The sequence below is a fragment of the Nomascus leucogenys genome, chromosome 11, assembly GCF_006542625.1.
Source record: "Nomascus leucogenys isolate Asia chromosome 11, Asia_NLE_v1, whole genome shotgun sequence".
NCBI lineage: Eukaryota > Metazoa > Chordata > Mammalia > Primates > Hylobatidae > Nomascus > Nomascus leucogenys.
The window spans coordinates 18,307,217-18,328,758 of NC_044391.1; the positions used below are offsets into that span (position 1 = coordinate 18,307,217).

The window sequence follows — 21,542 nt, forward strand, 5'->3', positions numbered from 1 at the left end:
GGTGAAGCCAGCTGGGCTCCAGAGTCTGGTGGAGATGTGGAGAACCTTTATGTCTAGCTCAGGGATTGTAAACACACCAATCAGCACCCTGTGTCTAGCTCGAGGTTTGTGGATGCACCAATCGACACTCTGTGTCTGGCTGCTCTGGTGGGGCCTTGGAGAACCTTTGTGTCGATACTCTGTATCTAACTGATCTGATGGGGACGTGGAGAACTTTTGTGTCTAGCTCGGGGATGGTAAACACACCAATCAGCGCCCTGTCAGAACAGACCACTGATTGGCTCTACCAATCAGCAGGACGTGGGTGGGGCCAGATAAGAGAATAAAAGCAGGCTGCCTGAGCCAGCAGCAGCAACCCGTTCGGGTCCCCTTCCACACTGTGGAAGCTTTGTTCTTTTACTCTTTGCAATAAATCTTGCTACTGCTCACTCTTTGGGTCCACACTGCTTTTATGAGCTGTAACGCTCACCGCGAAGGTCTGCAGCTTCACTCCTGAAGCCAGCGAGACCACAAGCCCACCGGGAGGAACGAACAACTCCAGACACGCCGCCTTAAGAGCTGTAACACTCACCACAAAGGTCTGCAGCTTCACTCCTGAGCCAGCGAGACCACGAACCCACCAGAAGGAAGAAACTCCAAACACATCCAAACATCGGAAGGAATGAACAACTCCAGACGCACCACCTTAAGAACTGTAACACTCACCGCGTAAGTCTGCAGCTTCACTCCTGAAGCCAGCGAGACCACGAGCCCACCAGGAGGAACGAACAACTCCAGACACGCCGCCTTAAGAGCTGTAACACTCACCGCGAAGGTCTGCAGCTTCACTCCTGAGCCAGCGAGACCACGAGCCCACCAGAAGGAAGAAACTCCGAACACATCCGAACATCGGAAGGAACGAACAACTCCAGACGCGCCACCTTAAGAGCTGTAACACTCACCGCGAGGGTCCGTGGCTTCATTCTTGAAGTCAGTGAGACCAAGAACCCACCAATTCCGGACACACTTGCACCTCCGCCCCTTTTGAAATCCTTAATAAAACTTGCTGGTTTTGCGGCTCAGGTGGGCATCACGGTCCTACCAATATGTGATGTCACCCCCGGAGGCCCAGCTGTAAAATTCCTCTCTTCGTACCCTTTCTCTTTATTTCTCAGCCAGCCAACACTTATGGAAAATAGAAAGAACCTACGTTGAAATACTGATACTAAAACTCAAATGGAAGCACTGATTCATTCAAAGTTACATAATCTACATCAGTAACATAATTTTACCTATTATTGATGTCAGTATAGCTCCAGTACATGAGGCAAGCATTTGTTGAAGAGGTGTCACTTTGATCATTTCTTGTCCCCTTGTTTCAGGATCCATATTTTTAACTAATTAAATAAAAACCTGTTAAAGAAAAAGAAAATATAAAATTAGAGCACATCCTCTGATCTTTCAAAAATGATAACGTCCTTCAGCTAAGCTGGGTGAGCAGCATCACATTAGTAAGACAACTAAGAGAGAATTAACCAAACAGATACTGACCACATAACAGAATGAAGGCAGTTGACCAATAAGTCTGAATCTGTGAACTCAGCCTCATAAACACTACTAAGAAAACTTCCCCAATAGAGTACAGAGGTATTAGCAAATACAGCCCTTTATTGTATACCAGTAGTTGCTGTACGGATGTAAAATAAAAACACATAACCTTAATAAGTTTTATCTTACAAAAATTTGATGAGAAAAGCAACATAAAAAAGTTTTAGGCCGGGTGTGGTGGCTCACGCTTGTAATCCCAGCACTTTGGGAGGCCGAGGCAGGCAGATCACGAGGTCAGGAGATCGAGACCATGGTGAAACCCCGTCTCTACTAAAAATACAAAAAAATTAGCCGGGCATGGTGGCGAGCGCCTGTAGTCCCAGCTACTCGGAGAGGCTGAGGCAGGAGAATGGCGTGAACCCAGGAGGCGGAGCTTGCAGTGAGCCGAGTTCGCTCCACTGCACTCCAGCCTGGGTGACAGAGCAAGACTCTGTCTCAAAAAAAAAAAAAAAAGTTTTAAAAAGTCAGATAATACAAAAAACAGTATAAAAATAACTTATGAACTTACTATTCAATAATCACCGGCCAGGCGCGGTGGCTCACGCCTGTAACCCCAGCACTTTTGGAGGCCAAGGTGGGCAGATCATGAGGTCAGGAGATCGAGACCAACCTGGCTAACATGGTGAAATCCTGTCTCTACTAAAAATACAAAAAATTAGCTGGGTGTCTGTAGTCCCAGCTACTCGGGAGGCTGAGGCAGGAGAATGGCGTGAACCCAGGAGGCAGAGCTTGCAGTGAGCCGAGATCGCACCACTGCACTCCAGCCTGGGCGACAGAGCGAGACTCCATCTCGAAAAATAATAATAATAATCACCAGCAACATGAGTGTCATCTTTCCAAATGTCTACGCACATACACACATACATATGTATATGTCTATACACACACATTACATCTAACCAAATATTGTATATTAATCAAACACACGTACACTTACGTGTCTGTGGACATACAGCTTTTCTGAAAAACAGGTCAATACTATTTTGCTTGTTTAGTAGCCTGCTTTAACACTCAAAAATATATTACAGACATTGTGTCAATAAAAAGATTTACATTTTTATTGCTTGCACAGTAGTTAATTATATTTATTTAATCAGTTTCAGATTGTTAGATACCAGGTTGTTGCCAATTTCCAAACTGTAAAATATTCTGCTATAATATTCTTATATATACATATATATATTTTTGTAACCTTCCTACAATTACTGTAGGAAGGATAGTAAGATTGATGGGATAAGCTATTTTAAAACTTGATACAGGGCCAAGCGTGGTGTCTCACACCTGTAATCCCAGCACTTTGGGAGGCCGAGGCAGGCGGGTCACCTGAGGTCAGGAGTTTGAGACCAGCCTGGCCAACATGGTGAAACCCAGTCTCTACTAAAAACACAAAAAATCAGCCAGGCATGGTGGCGCAAACTTGTAGTCCCAGCTCCGTGGGGGACTGAGGTATGAGAATCCCTTTAACCCAGGAGGCAGAAGTTGCAGTGAGCCAAGATCGCGTTACTGCACTCCAGCCTAGGTGACAGAGGAGACTCCATGTCAAAAACAAAACAACGACAATAAAAACTTCATACAAATTGCCGTTATGCTTTCCAGAAAGCTTGGATCAATCTATACTTCTACTGGCAATATAAGAGTTCCTACTTATCCATGACTTACCAAATTATCTGTCAAATTACTTATCTTTTTTTTTCTGAACCATTCAAAAGTAGGCTGCATACATTATGTCCCTTCACCATAAATACGTCAGAATATTATCTTATATAATCACAATACAATTATCACATTCAGGAAACTTAATTTTGAACAGTACTCTACAGTTCATATTCCAATTCTGTCAACAATATCAATAATGTCCTTTATAAAAATAAATGGTAATTTTATTGTTTCTTTAGACTTTTATTTTCTACCTACCTGGTTGAAGTCTTTTCTTCAACTCTATGCTCCAATATTTTATTGTTTGTAACATCAGTAGCCAAAAACCTGTAATTAAAAAGAAAGTAACTGTCGTATCTTTTCACACAGGAAAAGGATAATAAATCTAAAAGAAAGGAGTACATAAAAACTTTAATACAAAAATCGACAAATACTCATTAAATGCTTTCTACTAATTGCTTTGAAGAATATAAAGAGCACTCCATAAATGCAAGCATTAGTTACAGAAGCATTTTCACAAAAACCTCATGTTATTCTAGTTAATATACTCTGCTTTTAAAAACAAATAACCAAACGACTCTAGAGCCCAAACACAGTGATCAATCTTAGCATCTTTTACAGTAGAACAACCAGATTTTGTAACACAAAATTAAAGGGCCAGCATCATCTATGAAGGTTTTTTTTTTGGGGGAGAGGAGTGTAAGAGGGAGAACCTTTAATCTGAGTCAAAACAAGCAACAAGCTTTAGGTCTAACTTCCAAGTCACAGGAAATTCAGCAACTAGTGTAACAAGGTAATGGATGCCACATAACAGTAGAAGTTGTACTCTTTTAGCCTACAGGACTATTGTCTTGATTTCTTTCAGTCAAAGGTGGGAAAAAAGGTGGCAGGGGAGAGTAAACTGTTCTAGATTAAAGGAATCTTAAAAGAGTCAACCACCAAAAGAACCCTGGTTCAAACAAACAAACTTTTCCAGTTTGAGGGTAACTAGTGATATGTGAACATGGTCTGGTATTAGATAATACTAATTTGATATTAGATAATATTTCAGAAATCTTGTTCATTTTGTATACAGAAAAGTATCTTTTAAGAGGTTCATTCTAAATTATTAAGGACCATAATGTTCTAATAACTGTAGTTTACAATACTTCGAAAACATAAATATACTAAAATGTTATGATTTGGTAAACCTATGTAAACATATACCATAAATATTTCATTGTTCTGTATTTTTCTGTATATGTGAAAATATGTACAATAAAAATATTTTAGTTCCTGAAACTTATGTAGAATCTTCAAGTCTAGGGAACATATTTGTAACATTCATTTAAATGAGCTCCTTTAAGTGGAAAAATAATATATGTATGCTAGAATATAGGTATACTTCTCCTCCAGAATGGTAAAATGGCCCACAGTACTTCATTGTTGACACTGATGCCAGCAAGGTTGACAACTTGAATATGCGCACATGAAATTAAATCCAGAAAACTTTATTATATTTCTAGCCATTAGAATGTAAGGAAACAAGTCAGAAATTTAGATATAACTTTTTAGAAAAGTTAATGAAATTGTTTCATAACATATATACTATTTTAGAAAAATAAGTTATATCAATTATCTCCTAAAATCATGTTATCTAATTATAATGAGAACTGAAAAATGAGTCTCCTTTTCAATTTATTACAAAAATAATGAAAAAAAGGCAAAACTCTACTCCCAGAGACTTGGGAGTACAGGTAGAAAATTTGAGAAGTGATTATCAGTGAACCGCCTAGAATTCATAATGTATTCAACACTGTTTTAAACTCCCTACAGTTTTAACAACCTACTTATCTTTTTGCTGTCCCACTTTCTATTCTCCTATGTGCAGACACTGTCCCTTTTTAGGGAGGACACATTCTAGTGGAAGAACTCACTCTAACAAAATATCTCTTGGCTTTCCTATAATAGTAGAACATCTCATAAAGACATGTTCTGCAAGAACAGCTTTCCTCCCTCAACTCCCTGCAAAATTCCTCTTTTCTATACCTTTTCTGCTTCTGTATGCTACTGAAGTAACCATTAACAATTTACTCTAACTAGCCAACGTGGTCTTCAAGTGTAAATGGGAAGCATTCTCCAACATGAAAAACCCATGAGCCCTTCTTGAGAAACAAAAGTTACTTAATAACAAAATTCACTTAACCAGTAAAAGGATTAAAGTAACTTACATTTAAGCCAGAAGATAGAACAATATCTCCTCAGTATCATCAGAATTTTCAATTTTTTCAAAACAAATATGTGTTAAATGCTACCTTATTATAATCTTGATTTACCTTCTGTATTAGTCCGTTTTCACACTACTGATAAAGATATACCCAAGACCGGGCAATTAGCAAATAAAAGAGTTTTAATGAACTCACAGTTCCACATGCCTGGGGAGGCCTCGCAATCATGGCAGAAGGTAAAAGGCACGTCTCACATGGCGGCAGAGAAGAGAACTTGTGCAGGGAAACTCCCCTTTATAGAACTATCAGATTTCGTGAGAGGTATTCACTATCACAAGAATAGGACGGGAAAGACTCACCCCCATGATTCAATTACCTCCCACCAGGTCTCTCCCACAATATGTGGGGACTGTGGAAGCTACAATTCAAGATGAGATCTCGGTGGGGATACAGCCAAACTGTAACACCTTCCCCTGGCCAATAAAGATGCTTAACATATTTTCACATTTTTATCAGTAGTATATATTGCGTCTTCTGTAGTATGTCCATTTACATCTTTTACCTACTTTGATGTTTAGGCATGTATACTTTCCTTACTGGTTTGAGAAATCCTTTATTCCATTTTAAAAAAAAATACTTAGGAATGCATGATATGGTTTGGTTGGCTCTCTACCCAAATCTCATCTTAAATTGTAGTTCCCATAATCCCCATGTGTCATGAGAGGGACCCAGTGAGAGGTAATTTAATCATGGGGGTGGTTACCCTCATGATGTTCTTGTCATAGTGAGTTCTCACAAGATCTGATGGTTTTATAACGGGCTTTTCCCCCTTTTGCTTGGCACTTCTTCTTGCTGCCACCAGGTGAAGGACATGTGTGATTCCTCTTCCACTGTGATCATAGGTTTCCTGAGGCCTCCCCAGCCACAATGAACTGTGAGTCAATTAAACAACTTTCCTTTATAAATAACTCAGTCTCAGGTATGTCTTTATTAGCAGTGTGAGAATGGACTAAGACATTTATTTATTTTTATTGATACATACTAGATGTACATGTTTTGGGGGTACATGTGATAATCTGATACATTAATATAGTGTGTCAAGATCAAATCAGGGTAATTGGGATAGCCATCATTTTAAACATTTATATTTTATGTTAGGAACATTCGAATTATTATCTTCCAGTTATTTTGAAATGTACAACAGATTATTAAGTATGCTTACTCAGCGATCAAACACTAGGTCTTATTTCTTCTAACTGAAAGTTGTACTTATTCATCAACCTCTCTTCCCAGTTTCCTTCCCCAAAACCTTCCTGGCTTCTGGTAATTACCAATCTACTATCTTCATGAGATCCACTTTTTTAGCTCCACATATGACTGAGAACATGTGATGTTTGTCTTTCTCTGTCTGGCTTATTTCAATTAACATAAGGATTTCTAGGACTTCTAGGTTCATCCATGTTGTCACAAGTGACAGAATTTCATTCTCTTTTCACAAATGTTCTGTAAATGTCGGTTAGGCCTGTGTAGTTTAACTCCAGTGTTTCCTTGTTGGTATTATGTCTGAATTATCTGTCCATTACTGAGAGTGTGTTACTGAAGCTCCCCACTAATACTGAATTGCAGTCTCTCTCCCTTTAGGACTATTTTAAACCTTTAATTGATATGTATTAGGTGCATCTATATTCAGGGTGGATGTGATAATTTAATACATTCATATAATTTATAAAGTCAAATCAGTGTACTTGGGATATCCAGCACCTTATTTATTTATGTTAGAAACATGTGAATTATTCTCTTCTAGCTATTTTGAAATACACAACAGATTAGTGTAAACCATATCCACCACACTGATGTATCAAAAAAACGTGGTCTTATTTATTTTACCAAACTGTTCCCTTTAGATCTATTAATGTTTGCTTAATATATTGGGGTGTTCCTGCATTGGTTAAATATTTATAATTGTTATATCATCTTGCTGAATTGACTCCTTCATCATTTTATAGTGACTTTGTCTCTTTTTACAGTCTTTGACTAGTAGCCTATTTTACATATGCATAGCTACTCCAGATCCTTTTTGGTTTCCACTCGCATAAATGAAATACCTTTCTCCATCCCTTCATTTTCAAATTGTGTCTTTATAGATTAAGTAGGTTTCTTGTAGACAGCATATGGTTGGGTCTTGGTTTTCTTAATCCATTTAGCCATTCTGTGTCTTTAAGCTGAGAACTGAATCTATTTTTATTCTGTGTTAGTACTAATAATAACTTACCACTGCCCTTTTGTTGTTTCTTTAATGGCTGTTTTCTAACTTGTCTCCTTTTCTTCCATTCTTACTGTTTTCCTTTGTGGCTAAGTGATTTTCTTTGTTAGTATGTTTTGATTTGTTGATTTTTTCTTTTCTTTTTTTTTTTTTTTTTTTTTTTTTGAGACAAGGTCCTGCTCTGGTGCCCAAACTGGAGTGCAGTGGCAGGATCACAGCTAACTGCAACCTCAAGCTGCTGGGCTCAGGCAATCCTATTGCCTTAGCCTCTTGAAGATCTAGGACTACAGGCATGAGCCACCACTACTGGTCTAACGCATTGCTTATTATTTTTAGTGTATCTACAATAAGTTTTTCCATTGTGGTTAGCATGAATTTTAAGAATCATCTTGTAAATACAACAAATTATTTTTAAAAGATGAAAACTTATTTTAGATAATAAAGAAGAGAAACAAAGAGAAAACCAAAAAAAAAGCTCTACACTTTAATTACATCCTCCACATATTTTGACTTTGTCTTAATTTACATATTTTTATATTCCTTATCTCTCAACAGGCTGCAGTAGCTATTACAGTTTTTGATAGATTTTTCTCTTATGCTTCATACTAGAGTTATGAGTGAATTGCACACAATTACAGCATTAGAATATTCTTGGGAGGCCAGGTGCGGTGGCTGAGGCCTGTAATCCCAGCACTTTGGGAGGCCAAGGCGGGCGGATCACTTAAGGCCACAAATTTGAGACCTGCCTGGACAAGAGGGCGAAACCCCAACTCCGTTAATAAAAATAAAGATTAGCCAGGTGCAGTGGTGCATGCCTGTACTTCCAGCTACTCAGGAGGCTGAGGCAGGAGAATTGCTTGAACCTGGGAGGCAAGAGGTTGCAGTGACCCAAGATCACACCACTGCACTCCAGTTTGGGTGACACAGTGAGACTCCATCTCTTTGGGGGTGGGGGGAAGCATATTCTTGGGGTCTGTGCACAGTGGTCCATGCCTGTAATCCCAGCAGTTTGGAATGCCAAGGCAGGTGGATTGCTTGAGCCCAGGAGTTCAAGACCAGCATGGGCAACATGGTGATACCCCATTTCTAAAAAAAAACACAGATATTAGCCAGGTGTGGTGGCACACACCTGTAATTCCAGCTACTTGGGAGGCAGAGGTGGGAGGATCGCTTGAGCCCACAAAGCAGAGGTTTCGGTGAGCTGAGATCATGCCACTGCACTCCAGCCTGGGCGATAGAACAAAACCCTCTCTAGGAAAAAAAAACAAAAATGAATGATTAATGGTCTGTGTACTTACTTTAACTGGCCAGTTTTGCACCTTCAAATGTTTTCTTTTCACACGTTTTTTTCTTCCAGGTTAAACAATTCCCTTCAGCGTTTCTTGTAAAATGGGTATGGTAGTGGTGAATCCTCCTAGCTTTTGTCTAGGAAAGACTTTATCTGGCCTTCACATTTCAAGGGTATATTTGCTGGATACAGTATTCTTGAATGGCAGATTTTTTTCATTCAGCCCTTTAAAAATGTCATCTAACTCCTTCCTGGCCTGTATGGCTTCTGTTGAGAAGTCTGTTGCCAGACAAATTGGAGTTTGTTTACATGTTATTTGATTCTTTTCTTTTGCTGCTTTTAGAATCCTTTCTTTATCCTTGCCCTTTTAGAGTTTGATTATTATATGCTGTGGGAAAGACAGTTTCTGGGGTGCCAGTTGAGTTGGTCTCCCCTGCGTGAGACACTCATGGGAAGCCATGAGCGGCCTCTGAGGAGAAATGTCTCCTTATTGCCTTCATGTCTTTATGCCCCGAGAGCATAACCACTGGGCGGCATTCCACAGGTTACTCAGGGAGATAACACTCCTTGAAGCAGTGAAGTATAATCAAACATCTTGGCTCCTCCTGAAACCCACTCCCACCTGTTTCAGTCCTGATAAGTTAAAGATCTTAAGTAGTTAAGACACACGCCTTTGCTCAAGGAAATTCACAGAAACCACGAATGACTCACAAGTTCCTTCACTGATTAATCCTTTTCCTTATCCCTTCCTATCCCTCCCATCTGCCCTAAAAACAAAGAACTTGTAAACCAATAAAATGGGCGGAGCCCAAGGGCTCTGGGCCATGAGCAAGCCTCAGACGCTCTGGTCCCCTGGACCCGCCTTTCAAGTGCTTATTCTGTCTCTTTCTAACTCCTTTGTCTCCGCCAGACTTGGGGTACCCACTGGGTGGTGTGGGGCTGGTTTTCCCAACATATGCCTTAGGGAAATCTTATTTGGATCAAATCTGTTTGTTGTTCTCAGACCTTCCTATAACTGGATATTTATATCTTTCTCAAGTTTGGGAAAGTTTTCTGTTATTTCTTTGAATAAGTTTTCTACCTCAACTCCCTCTTGAACACCAATAATTCTTAAGATTTGGTCTTTTGAAGTAATTTTCTGTATCTTGTAGGTAATCTTCATTCCTTTTCATTCTCCTCTGTGTGTTTTCAAATAGCCTGTGCTCACTGATTCTTTTCTCTGCTTGATCCATTCTGCCGTTCACAGTATCTAATCAAATTTTCAGTGGACAAATGTATTGCTGAGTTCCAGATTTCATTTTTAAAAACAATTTCAATCTGTTTAATTTCTTTGATAAATTTCTGAATTTTTTTTGTTTTATCTTGGAGATCACTAAGTTTACTTAAAACTGTTATTTTAAATCCTTGGTTGGAGAGCTCATGTACTGTGTCTCTTTAGGATCAGTCACTGCAGTTTTGCTATGTCTTTTTGGGGAGGTCACTGTTCCTTATTTGTTATTTCCTATAGATTTATGTCCATATCTTTGCAATGAATAATTCATTTATTCCAGTCTTTTTGGTCTGGATTGTTTTGGTGTTTACTGGGCATCTTTGCTTAGACACTCTTCATAATTTATCTGTTGAATATTGTTTCCCACTAGGTCACTGCCTCCTTTTTGGTACTAGATGGCGCCTTAAGCACAGGATTGCCTAAGCTTTAGTAAGCAATCTAAATGCTGCCTGTCCTCAATAGGGGAAATCACAAAGAATGTATCACAGCAGTGTGAGAAGGATGGTTAGGCGTTTCTGCCTAGGGGACCTGTGGAACATACCTCTTACAGTGTGGTGCTGAACAGCCACTATGATTTGGCATCTCCTTTGGTTGAGTTATACAGCAGAGTTTGCAAGGTCAGGGATGGTAGTACCACCTCCCCACCTTTTACTCTGCCTGCCCTTAGCAATATTTCTACCTTCAGGCACTGCCAATGCTTCCAATGAGTTGAGAGAGGAAGAATTCTCCTGAAAGGGAACCCGAGATGATAGGGAAGCTGGTTGTCCACCTCAATCTCACAACTTTCAGCATAGAAACCATGAATTGAAGGGAACTATTCTGTGCACTTGGTGCCAGGAAGACTCGGAGGAAAAGTATCACAGATACTTTTCCTGTTTAGGTTAAACTCTCAAACCGTGTTTTTCCTCTGCTCTCACACCAGAAGAATCAAGAAAGAATTATCTGACCAAATGTTTGGGGGTGAGGAGTTCCCCCTACCTATATGCAGTGGACCCTGCCACCTGGATATCCTCCAATTTAATTCTGATACTACCTACCTGGAAATAAGAATCTGATCCCACAGGTTGAGGGCTGTCTCCAAGACTGCCTCCCCACCTTCAGTCACAAGTCCATGCCTCCAGAACTTCTGACTAATCAGATTCGAGTTGGGGTTCCCACAACTCCCTCTTTGGGTTTGAACAATTTACTAGAGTGGCTTACAGAACTCAGCAAAACAGGTTTTCCAGTTCCTTATAAATGATATTGCAAAGGAAACAGGTGAAGAAACGTACAGGGCAAGGTATAGGGGAAGGAGGTGGTGCTTCCATTCCCTTCCTGGGCTTGCCACCCTGCAGGAACCTCAACATATTCAGATATCCAGAAGCTCTCTGAACCCTGTCCTCTCGGGTTTTGATGAAGGCTTCATGATGTAGGCCTACTTAATTAAACCACTGGTCATTAGTGATCAACTTGACCTTCAGCTCCTCTCCTCTCCCCGAAGGTTTCAGGGTACAGCTGTAAGTCCCAAACTTCTAATCATGCCTTCATTTTTCTGGTGACCAACCCTACCCTAAAGCTATCAGTCAGTATCAGCATACAAAAATATAGGACTTTGGAGATTCTAAGGATTTTAGGAGTTGTACATCAGGAAATGGAGATGAAAGCCAAATACATATTTCACAATATCAGACCATCTGCTTAGAGTTTTTTCATTTATCTGTGACTCTGAAAGCTGCCTCATCCTATTTGAGTTATGGGATATTGCTGGTGGTAATCCTGGCACTGTATATTTGTTTTCAATTTTCTGTTAAAGAGAAATTTTGGAATTGAAAACTCTCTCCTCTGGCTGGATGTGGTGGCTCATGCCTGTATTCCTAGCACTTTGCGGGGACGAGTGAGGCAAATTGCTTGACCTCAGGAGTTTCAGACCAACCTGGGGAATGTGGTTAAACTCCACCTCTAGAAAAAAATACAAAAAATGAGCTAGGTGTAGTGGTGTGCACCTCTAGTCCCAGCTACATGGGGGGCTGAGATAGGAGGATCACTTGAGCCCAGGAGGTCAAGGCTGCAGTGAGCTATATCATGCCACTGCATGCCAGCCTGGGTGTCAAAGTGACAAAGTGAGACCTTGTTCCAAAAAAAAAAAAAACCCCCAAAAAACCTCTCCCCTTTATTCTATTCCAGTTTGTACCCCCTTTTTTTCTGGTTTCTTTTACTCACTAATTATTCTGAAACTCATTCATTTTACTACATGAATTGATACTTGGTTCCTTTCCACTTCTGAATACTATTCCATTACATAAATATACTACAATTTATCCATGTATCTGTTGATGAAAATCTGGGTTGTTTCAAGTTGGGGGCTATTACAAATAAAGCAACTATGATTATCTGTTTAAATCTTGAGTAAATACATAAGTAGAATAGCTGGATCAAATGGTAAATGTATGTTTAACATTTAAAGAAATTCAGAAAATGTTTTCCGAAGCAGTTGAACCATTTTACACACTCACCAGCACTATATGCAAGTTCCAGTTGCTTCACATCCTTAACAACACTTGGTATGGTCAGTTTTAACATTTTATTCCTTTGAATATATGAATCGTGAAATCTCATTGTGGTATTACTTTGCATTTTTCTAAGGAATTGTTATGTTATGCATCTTTTCATGTCTTTAGTTCCCATCTAATATATTTTCTTTGGAGAAATAGCTATTTAGATCCTTTGGTCATTTTAAAATTGGGTCATCTTCTTATCATTGAGTTATAATAGTTCTTTTTATTTTTTGGATACTAGATCCTTACCAGATATATAAGACGCAAAATAGCTTATTTTGTGGGCTGTCTTTTCATTTTCTTCATAGTGTTCTTCAACATACAAAAGTTTTAAGTTTAGACAAAGCTCAATATGCCTATTTTTTCTGTTGTTGGCCTTCTGAAGCAAAGGACAAAAACGATAAAATGTCACTTTCAAGATTAACTTATAAAAGACTGTGATGTCCACTAAAGCAGACTCTGCTTTCTTCACTAGCTTTATCTGATAATGATAAGGACAAGAGGCAGATAAATTCTGGGCAGAAGAGGGCAGATCCCCAGTGAGGACCCCACCCTCAAGCCTGGAACTGCAGCCGAAAGTGAGAACTTAGATCCCCATCTTCCCACTTGAATGCTGCCTTTTCCAAAACTACCTATGGCGTGCCCCACCCCCATCCTATGCCCATAAAAACCGCAGGCTCAGCCAGCACAGGGAAGAGAAGAAGCGGCTGGATGTCTGAGAGAAGCAGCTTGACTTCAGAGTGATGGCTTGATGGTGTAGCTTTGGAGATGAGTCTGGCTGGGTACGGCTGGACCTCACGGTAAGATTACCTTCCTGCTCCAACCCCTTTTCAGCTCCCCTTCTTGCTGAGAGCCACTTTCATCAGCAATAAAACCCCCTGCATTTACCATATTGAAGTCGTTCATGTGACATTTTTCCTGGATGCCAGACAAGAATTCAGGTGCCACAAATGAGCCATCACACTGACCCTCCTAAGCTGCTAACACTTAAGCTGTCCATGGATGGAAAAACTGAAAGGGCACTGTATCATTTCCTCTGGGGCTTCAGGGGTCGCAGGCACCCCTCTCCTAGATGCTGCCATGCAGCTGGTACAGAGTTTGCTCTTGCTGGTGCCCAAAAGCACTCGACCCAGCTCTTGCACCCACTCACTTGCACTCCCCATCATGTGAGGGATGGAACAGCGAGTAAAGTCTGCCCCTGCCAGTGCTCATACACTCCAGTTCCCATGCATGAAGGGGTCAGGGAAATACTGTGATTCAATGATACAGGGTGTCATGCTGTGAACTGCCCTATGTGGAGGCCATTCGGGCAACAAAAACAGCCTCCAGATAATAGCATTGAACTGAGGCCCTTCAGACCAACAAGCCAAAGGAAATCTTTGCCAACAACCCCTAGTGAGCTTTAAATTAGATCCCTCCCTGGTTGAGCCTTGAGATAAATGCAACCTCAGCCAACACCTTCACTGCACTGTCCTGAGAGATCCTGAGCTTACTTAACTAAGCTGCATCCAGATTCCTGACACACAAAAACTGTGAGATAATAAAGGTTAGTTATTTTAAGATAACTACGTTTTGGAATAATTTGTTATACAGCAACAGATAGTATCTATTGAGATGAACATATGGTTTTTCCTTTTTGGTCTGGTTACATGGTGATTTACACTGCTTGATTCCTGGAATAAACCTCCATTTACTCATGATGTTTTATCCTTTGTATATAGAATTGGTTTTCATTTGTTAAATTTTTGCTAAGAATTTAACCATCTATGTTTATTAGGGATGCTGATCCATAATTTTTTGTATCATCTTTGCCTTTCTTCAAATGCACATGTGAGAGAATTCACCAGTGAAGCTATCCAGGCCTGGAGTTTTCTTTAGTAGATATATTTAGGTTATTTCTTCTCCTGTAAGCTTTGACAGTTAGTGTATTTCAAGTAATTTGTTCATTTCATTTAAGTTGTTGAATTTATCAGCATAAGGTTGTTCATAATATTGCTTTGTTGTCATTTTAACATCCATTGGTTCTGTAGTTGTGTACCTTTCACTAATTTATTAAAGATCTTAATAAATGAAGAAATACTACCATTTCATAGACTGGAAGAATAAATGCTATAAAGATATAAATTCTTCCAAATTTATCTATAGATTCACAGGAATCATAACCAAAATTCCAAATCTTCTTACTTTTGTGGGTTTAACAAACTATTTTCCAAAACTTACATGGAAGTAGAAAATGGCAAGAATTACCTAAAGTTTTGAGATGCAGCTAAAGCAGCATTTACAATGAAATTTATAGCATTACATGCTTGTATTAGAGAAGGCCTAAAATTAATGATCTAAGCTAAAAAAAAGGACAAATTAGAACCAAAAGAAGAAAGAAATGAAAATAAAAATCAATAAAATTGAAAGCTGAAAAACAATAGGAAAAAAAATAAAGGCTGGTCCCTTGAGGCAAAAAAATAAAAATAAAAAATAAATAAATAAATAAACGTCCAGTCAGATGATAGAGGAAGAAGAAAACCTTTGACAACATCCCACACCCACCATGACTGAAAGGCTTGAGCAAGCCTTTCAATCCCTTTCAATGAAAGGGAAATTCCTCAGTTTGATAAGAACCATTTACTACTCTCGTCATTTCTATTCAACAAAGTACTGAAGAATTTAGCCAGTACAATAAAGCAAGATTATTAAATGCGGGCTGGGCGCAGTGGCTCAGCTTGTAATCCTAGCACTTTGGGAGGTCGAGGCGGGCGGATCACCTGAGGTCAGGAGTTCAAGACCAGCCTGGTCAACACAGTGAAACCCTGTCTCTACTGAAAATACAAAAATTAGCTGGGCTTGGTGGCAGGCGCTTGTAATTTCAGCTACTCAGGAGGCTGAGGCAACAGAACCACTTGAACCCAGGAGGTGGGGGTTGCAGTGAGCCAGATCGTGCCACTGCACTCCAGCCTGGGTGACAGAACTAGACTCTGCCTCAAATAAAAAAAAAAAAGAGATTAAATGCATACAAAAAAGAACGCAGTGTCTAGCTAGTCAAGACAAAATGTAGAAAAACCCTAAGAATCTACAAAATTTAAAAAGCCACTTAGAAGTAATAACTTAGTTTAGAAGGACTGCAAGATAAGGTAATATACAAAAGTGTATTCCTATATATTAGCAACAAAGTTATTTGAAACAATGTGTCAGACAGCTCCAAAAATGTGAAATACTTAGGTATAAATCTATGTACAATATGTACAAGCTTTGTAGGCTGAGAACTAAAAGACACTAATAAATCAAAGAAGCCCTAAGTAAATGAGAAATATTCCATATTCATAGATTGCAAGACTCAAAATTATAAGGTCATCTGTTCTACCCCAACAGATACACAGATTCAGAGCAATTCTGAATAAAACCCTAGCACAACATTTCATAGAAATTGACAAGTTGATTCTAAAATTCATATAGAAAGGCAAAGAGACCAGAATAACCAAAATGATTTTGAAAAGGAATAACAAAGTTGGAAGCCTCACACTACCTGATTTCTTGACTTAATGTAAAGCTACAGTAGTTAAGATACCGTGGTAATGAAGAAAGAACAGGCATATTGATCAATGGAATGGAACAGAGGGTAAAAGCAAAATACACCCACATATATATGATCAAATTATTTGTGACCATGGCAAAAAGACCATTAAATAGAGAAAGAATGGCCTTTTTCAATAAATTGTGATGGAATAATTAGATGTAAAAAGAATCTCCATCTATAACATCATACTTGATACAAAAGCGAACTCAAAATGGATGTAGACCTAACTGTAAAACCTCTAAGTACAAGTATAAAATTTTAACAAGTGGCCGGGCGCGGTGGCTCACGCCTGTAATCCCAGCACTTTGGGAGGCCGAGGCGGGCAGATCACGAGGTCAGGAGATCGAGACCATCCTGGCTAACACGGTGAAACCCTGTCTCTACTAAAAAAATACAAAAAAATTAGCCAGGCGAGGTGGCGGGCACCTGTAGTCCCAGCTACGCAGGAGGCTGAGGCAGGAGAATGGCACGAACCCCGGGGGGGTGGGGCCTGTAGAGAGCCGAGATCGCACCACTGCACTCCAGCCTGGGTGAAAGAGCGAGACTCTGTCTTGAAAAAATAAAAAAATACAAATAAAATAAAATAAAATTTTAACAAGTGAACATAAGTATGTTTATGACCTTGGATTAAACGTAATTACTTAGATACGACACCAAAGGCATAATCCATAAAAGAAAAAGAGTATAAATTATGTATCATCAAATTTAAGAACTCTCGGTCTTTGAAAGATACTGGTAAGAAAATTTAAAACAAACAAACAAAAAACAATCCATAGACTGGAAGAAAATTTTCACATATCACATATCTGATAAAGGACTTATATCCAGAACACATAAATAACTCTCAAAACTCAATAAGAAAATGAATAACCCAATTTTTTTGTATGTGTGAGTGAGACAGAGTCTCGCTGTCACCCAGGTTGGAGTATTGTGCTGCAGTCTCGGCTCACTGCAACCTCCACCTCCTGGGTTCAAGCGATTCTCCTACCTTAGCTTCCAGAGTAGCTGGGATTACAGGCACCCGCCATTACACCTGCCTAATTTTTGTATTTGTAGGAGAGATGAGGTTTCGCCATGTTGGCCAGGATGTTCCGAACTCCTGACCTCCGGTGATCCACCTGCCTCAACCTCCCAAAATGCTGGGATTACAGGCACGAGCCACCACACCTGGCCAAATAACTCATTTTTTTAAATAGGCAAAGATATACCAAACAAGAATATGAAATGATGCTCCACATCATTAGTCATCATGGAAATCAAACTAAACCATAATAAGATACCACGACATAATTATTAGAATGGCTTTAAAAAATGTTGACGATATCAAGTGTCAGCAAAGATGCAAAGCACCTAGACAACTCTCAAAAATTGTTAGTAGAAATGCAGAATACTGTAACTACTTAGGAAAACATTTTGCCAGTTTCTTTTATGTGTATAAGGTTGATCAAATAAGTAAATGTATAGCAAATAATAACAGCCAGGTTTATCACTGTCACAGGATGAAGATACAAATAAAGAAAACAAGAAAGCTAGAAGAAACCCTGTCCTATGATGTTGGATTTGAATCAAAGCTATCATAACAAACTCATAGCTTTAAAATGCATATACATAAACAGACAAAAACAGAAATAATTACAAATCTATATAAATGCATGAGTTAGTATACATATAAATATTTCTAAGCTCTGTCTGCTGAAGAAGTATAGAACCAATGATATCCCAGTAGCAACAACTCAGTAGTAATAAATATACCTATTATCCAGATCATAATCTTTAATTCTCCAATAAAAGGAACCAGTGATGCTTGCAGAAGTGGTTGTTTCCAAGGCCTAGGGTGGGGAAAATACAAAATGAAACTGCCATGGTGGTAAAAAATAAGAAAATGATTTAAAAGGATGAGCGCAGTGGTAAGAAGACATATTGAAGGGCAAAGAAGCCAAACTGAAAGAGTTCCCAAAGGCCAAAGTTAGAACAATTTGAGCAACGAAACACAAAATAATTGTTCTGGATTATAACTAACGGCATAAAATAAATATCCATCAGTAGATATTTATATAAACAATTGAATAAAGAGATGGAGATGAGTGATAGTTCTTCCTTACAAAAGCATTCCTATTAATGAATTCTACATTAATGAGGAATGAGGAAAGTAAAAAAATCACCATTAGAACATCAGGGTAATAAGCGCTGTAAAAACACGGTAATAAGAATCCACCAATAGATGCTAAAATTATTGAGGAGAAACAGGATATTTGCAGTCTCAAAGTATCTTCCTTAAGATACTTATTAATTACAAATATAAAAATAGTACTTTAACAGTAAAAAACTCTGCAGACACGAGACATCACCTTAACCAAGTGGTTAAGGTTAATATCATCAATAATAAGAAATGTAAATATCATGTACCCCGTCACAATGTATTAAGATTTTTTTGTGATATTCTTGCCAAAAATGCATACTCTCCATCTAATCATGAAGATACATCTGACAAAACCAAATTAAATGACATACTACAAAATAACTGACTAGTATTCTTCAAGGTCATGGTACACAAAGACTGAGGAACCATCACAAATTAAAGGCAGAAGAGACATGAAACTAAGTATAATGTGGGATCCTGGAGTAGATCCTAGAATAGGAAAATGATATCAGTGGGAAAAACTCATAAAATATGAATAAAATTGGTAATGTGGCTTAGGAAAAAGTCTTGTACCAATGTTAACTTATTACTTTGATGTACTGTAGTTTGAAAAATGTTAACATTAAGAGAATAAAGTGAAAGAAAAATGTTTAAGTAGACTTATCATATAACACCCTCAATCCAATGTACTTACACAAGTAAAATGAGACATCTACATTTATATAAAAACTTGTACACAAATAGTTGTAAGATCTTTCTTCATGAATTTCCCCAAACTAGAATCTACTCTAACTTCTCTCAACTGGGAAATGGGTAAACAAATTTTTGTATGCATAAAATATAGCACTACTCCGCAATAAAAAGGAAGAAAGTATTGATACATCCAACAACAGAGATGAATCTCAAATAAATTATCCTATGTAAAAGAAACCTGACTAAAAAGGCATTATTTCATTTAACTGGCATTATTGCAAAGGCAAAATAATAAAACAGATTGGATTGCCAAGGGATTGGAAGTGGAGAAGAAGAGGAAAAGACTAACAGCCACGGAGAAGTGACAGAACTGTTGTGAATCTTGATTCTGATGATTACACTATGTTTGTCAAAACTCATAGGTATATGTACTAATAGGGGCAAGACTGATTATATGTGTATCACCTTTAAAAAGATGGCATTACAGGCCAGGCGTGGTAGCTCGCGCCTGTAATCTCAGCACTTTGGGAGGCCGAGGCAGGTGGATCATGAGGTTAGGAGTTTGAGACCAGCCTGACCAACATGGTGAAATCCCGTCTCTAATAAAAATACAAAAATCAGCCAGGTGTGGGCTGGGCACGGTGGCTCACGCCTGTAATCTCAGCACTTTGGGAGGCTGAGGCAGGCAGATCATGAGGTCAGAAGATCGAGACCATCCTGGCTAATATGGTGAAACCCCGTCTCTACTAAAAATACAAAAAAATTAGCCGGGCGTGGAGGCAGGCACCTGTAGTCCCAGCTACTTGGGAGGCTGAGGAAGGAGAATGGCTTGAATCCGGGAGGCAGAGCTTGCAGTGAGATGCGATAGCTCCACTGCACTCCAGCCTGGGCGACAGAGCGAGACTCCGTCTCAAAAAAAAAAAAAAAAAAAAGAAAGGTGTGGTGGTGCATGTCTGTAATCCCAGCTACTCAGGAGGCTGGGGCAGGAGAATTGCTTGAACCCAGGAGACGGAGGTTGCAGGCACCCGAGACTGCGCCACTGCACTCCAGCCTGGGTGACAGAGTGAGACTCTGTCTCAAAAAAAAAAAAGATAGCATTACAGCCTGAGCAACATAGGGAGACTCTGTCTCTGCCAAAAGTTTTTAAAAATTAGCCACGCATGGTGATGCATGCCTGTAGTCCCAGGTACCAAGAAGGCTGAGGTGGGAGGATCACTTGAGCCCAGGAGTTCAAGGCTGACTGTACCAATGCACTCCAGCCTGGACAAGAGAGTAAGACTCTGTCCAAAAAAAAAAAAAAGTAGCATTAAAAGAAGACAACGTAAACTAATTGTGGTTTTTGCCATTACTTTTAATGGCATTACTTTTAATGAGCAGCCTGAATTCCCAAGGTGATTCCTGGTGCCAGAGGAGCAGAGTGAACATTGTTCTCAAAGATTTGTTATTGTCTGTTTTTACTTGTCTGGTGGTTGCCTAAAGACCAGTGAAAGGGACTTGCCTTTATTTCACTAAACTCAGAACTCCACAAGGCTATAAAGGCAACTACCCAGGGGATGTTTGTCAAAAACACTTAAAGGCAAATTTATCAGTTGTGGCTACCTGGAACAAGGGATAAAAATTGGTGAAAACAAAAGACACATACAAGAGCTTGGGAGAAAAAGCTGGGTAATGAAGATGTTTTGTGAAATAAGCTTCCACATATCTCTGGGTCTCTAGAAGGCCACATCCATGCTTAGAAAGGAGCACATGCACCGAGAATACCCAAGAAGGCATTAAGCTCTAACCCATGGTTGACCTCCAGGCTCTGCACAAACAGAAGTAAAGGTTAAGAAAGAGATGTATGGCGTGAACCCAGGAGGCGGAGCTTGCAGTGAGCTGAGATCATGCCACTGCACTCCAGCCTGGGCGACAGAGCGAGACTCCGTCTCAAAAAAAAAAAAAAAAAGAAAGAAAGAGATGTAAATAGCTCACCTGAATGTTGAAAATATTTCCAACCCCAACACACATACACACAGCCCACCCATTAAGACTTGATTGTTTTAGCGGGGATTCCAGGCATTTAAGCAAATTTTCATCAAATCACTAGCTGACCGGTAAGCTAATGAAATAGAAACTTCACTAGCCACAAATGACAATGTATATGGACTTGACAAAATTAGTTAAGAAAAGTCACTAAACAAACAACAGCAACCACAGTGAGCAACAACAAATCCTGGAGAGGCAAAGAATCTGGTTTCCAAAGTTGCTGTATTATATTTAAAACGTCCAGTCTTCAGTAAAAAATTATGAGGTATGCAAAGAAATGTGGCTCATACAAAGGGAAAAGATAACATAAC

General features: G+C 39.2%; 1 protein-coding gene across 2 annotated transcripts in view; it reads right to left on the bottom strand.

Moving 5' to 3' along the window:
• The window catches only part of SLC25A40 (solute carrier family 25 member 40), a 71,301-nt gene that overhangs the window by 31,617 nt on the left and 18,142 nt on the right, over positions 1-21,542 (bottom strand). For both annotated transcript variants that reach the window (XM_003252350.2, XM_030822040.1), the window contains exons 2-3: positions 3,502-3,570; positions 1,272-1,392 (exon numbers count right to left, since the gene is read on the bottom strand). In XM_003252350.2, the coding sequence (XP_003252398.1) occupies positions 1,272-1,368 (97 nt within the window). In that variant the 5' untranslated portion in view covers positions 1,369-1,392; positions 3,502-3,570. The remainder of the gene's footprint in view (positions 1-1,271; positions 1,393-3,501; positions 3,571-21,542) is intronic.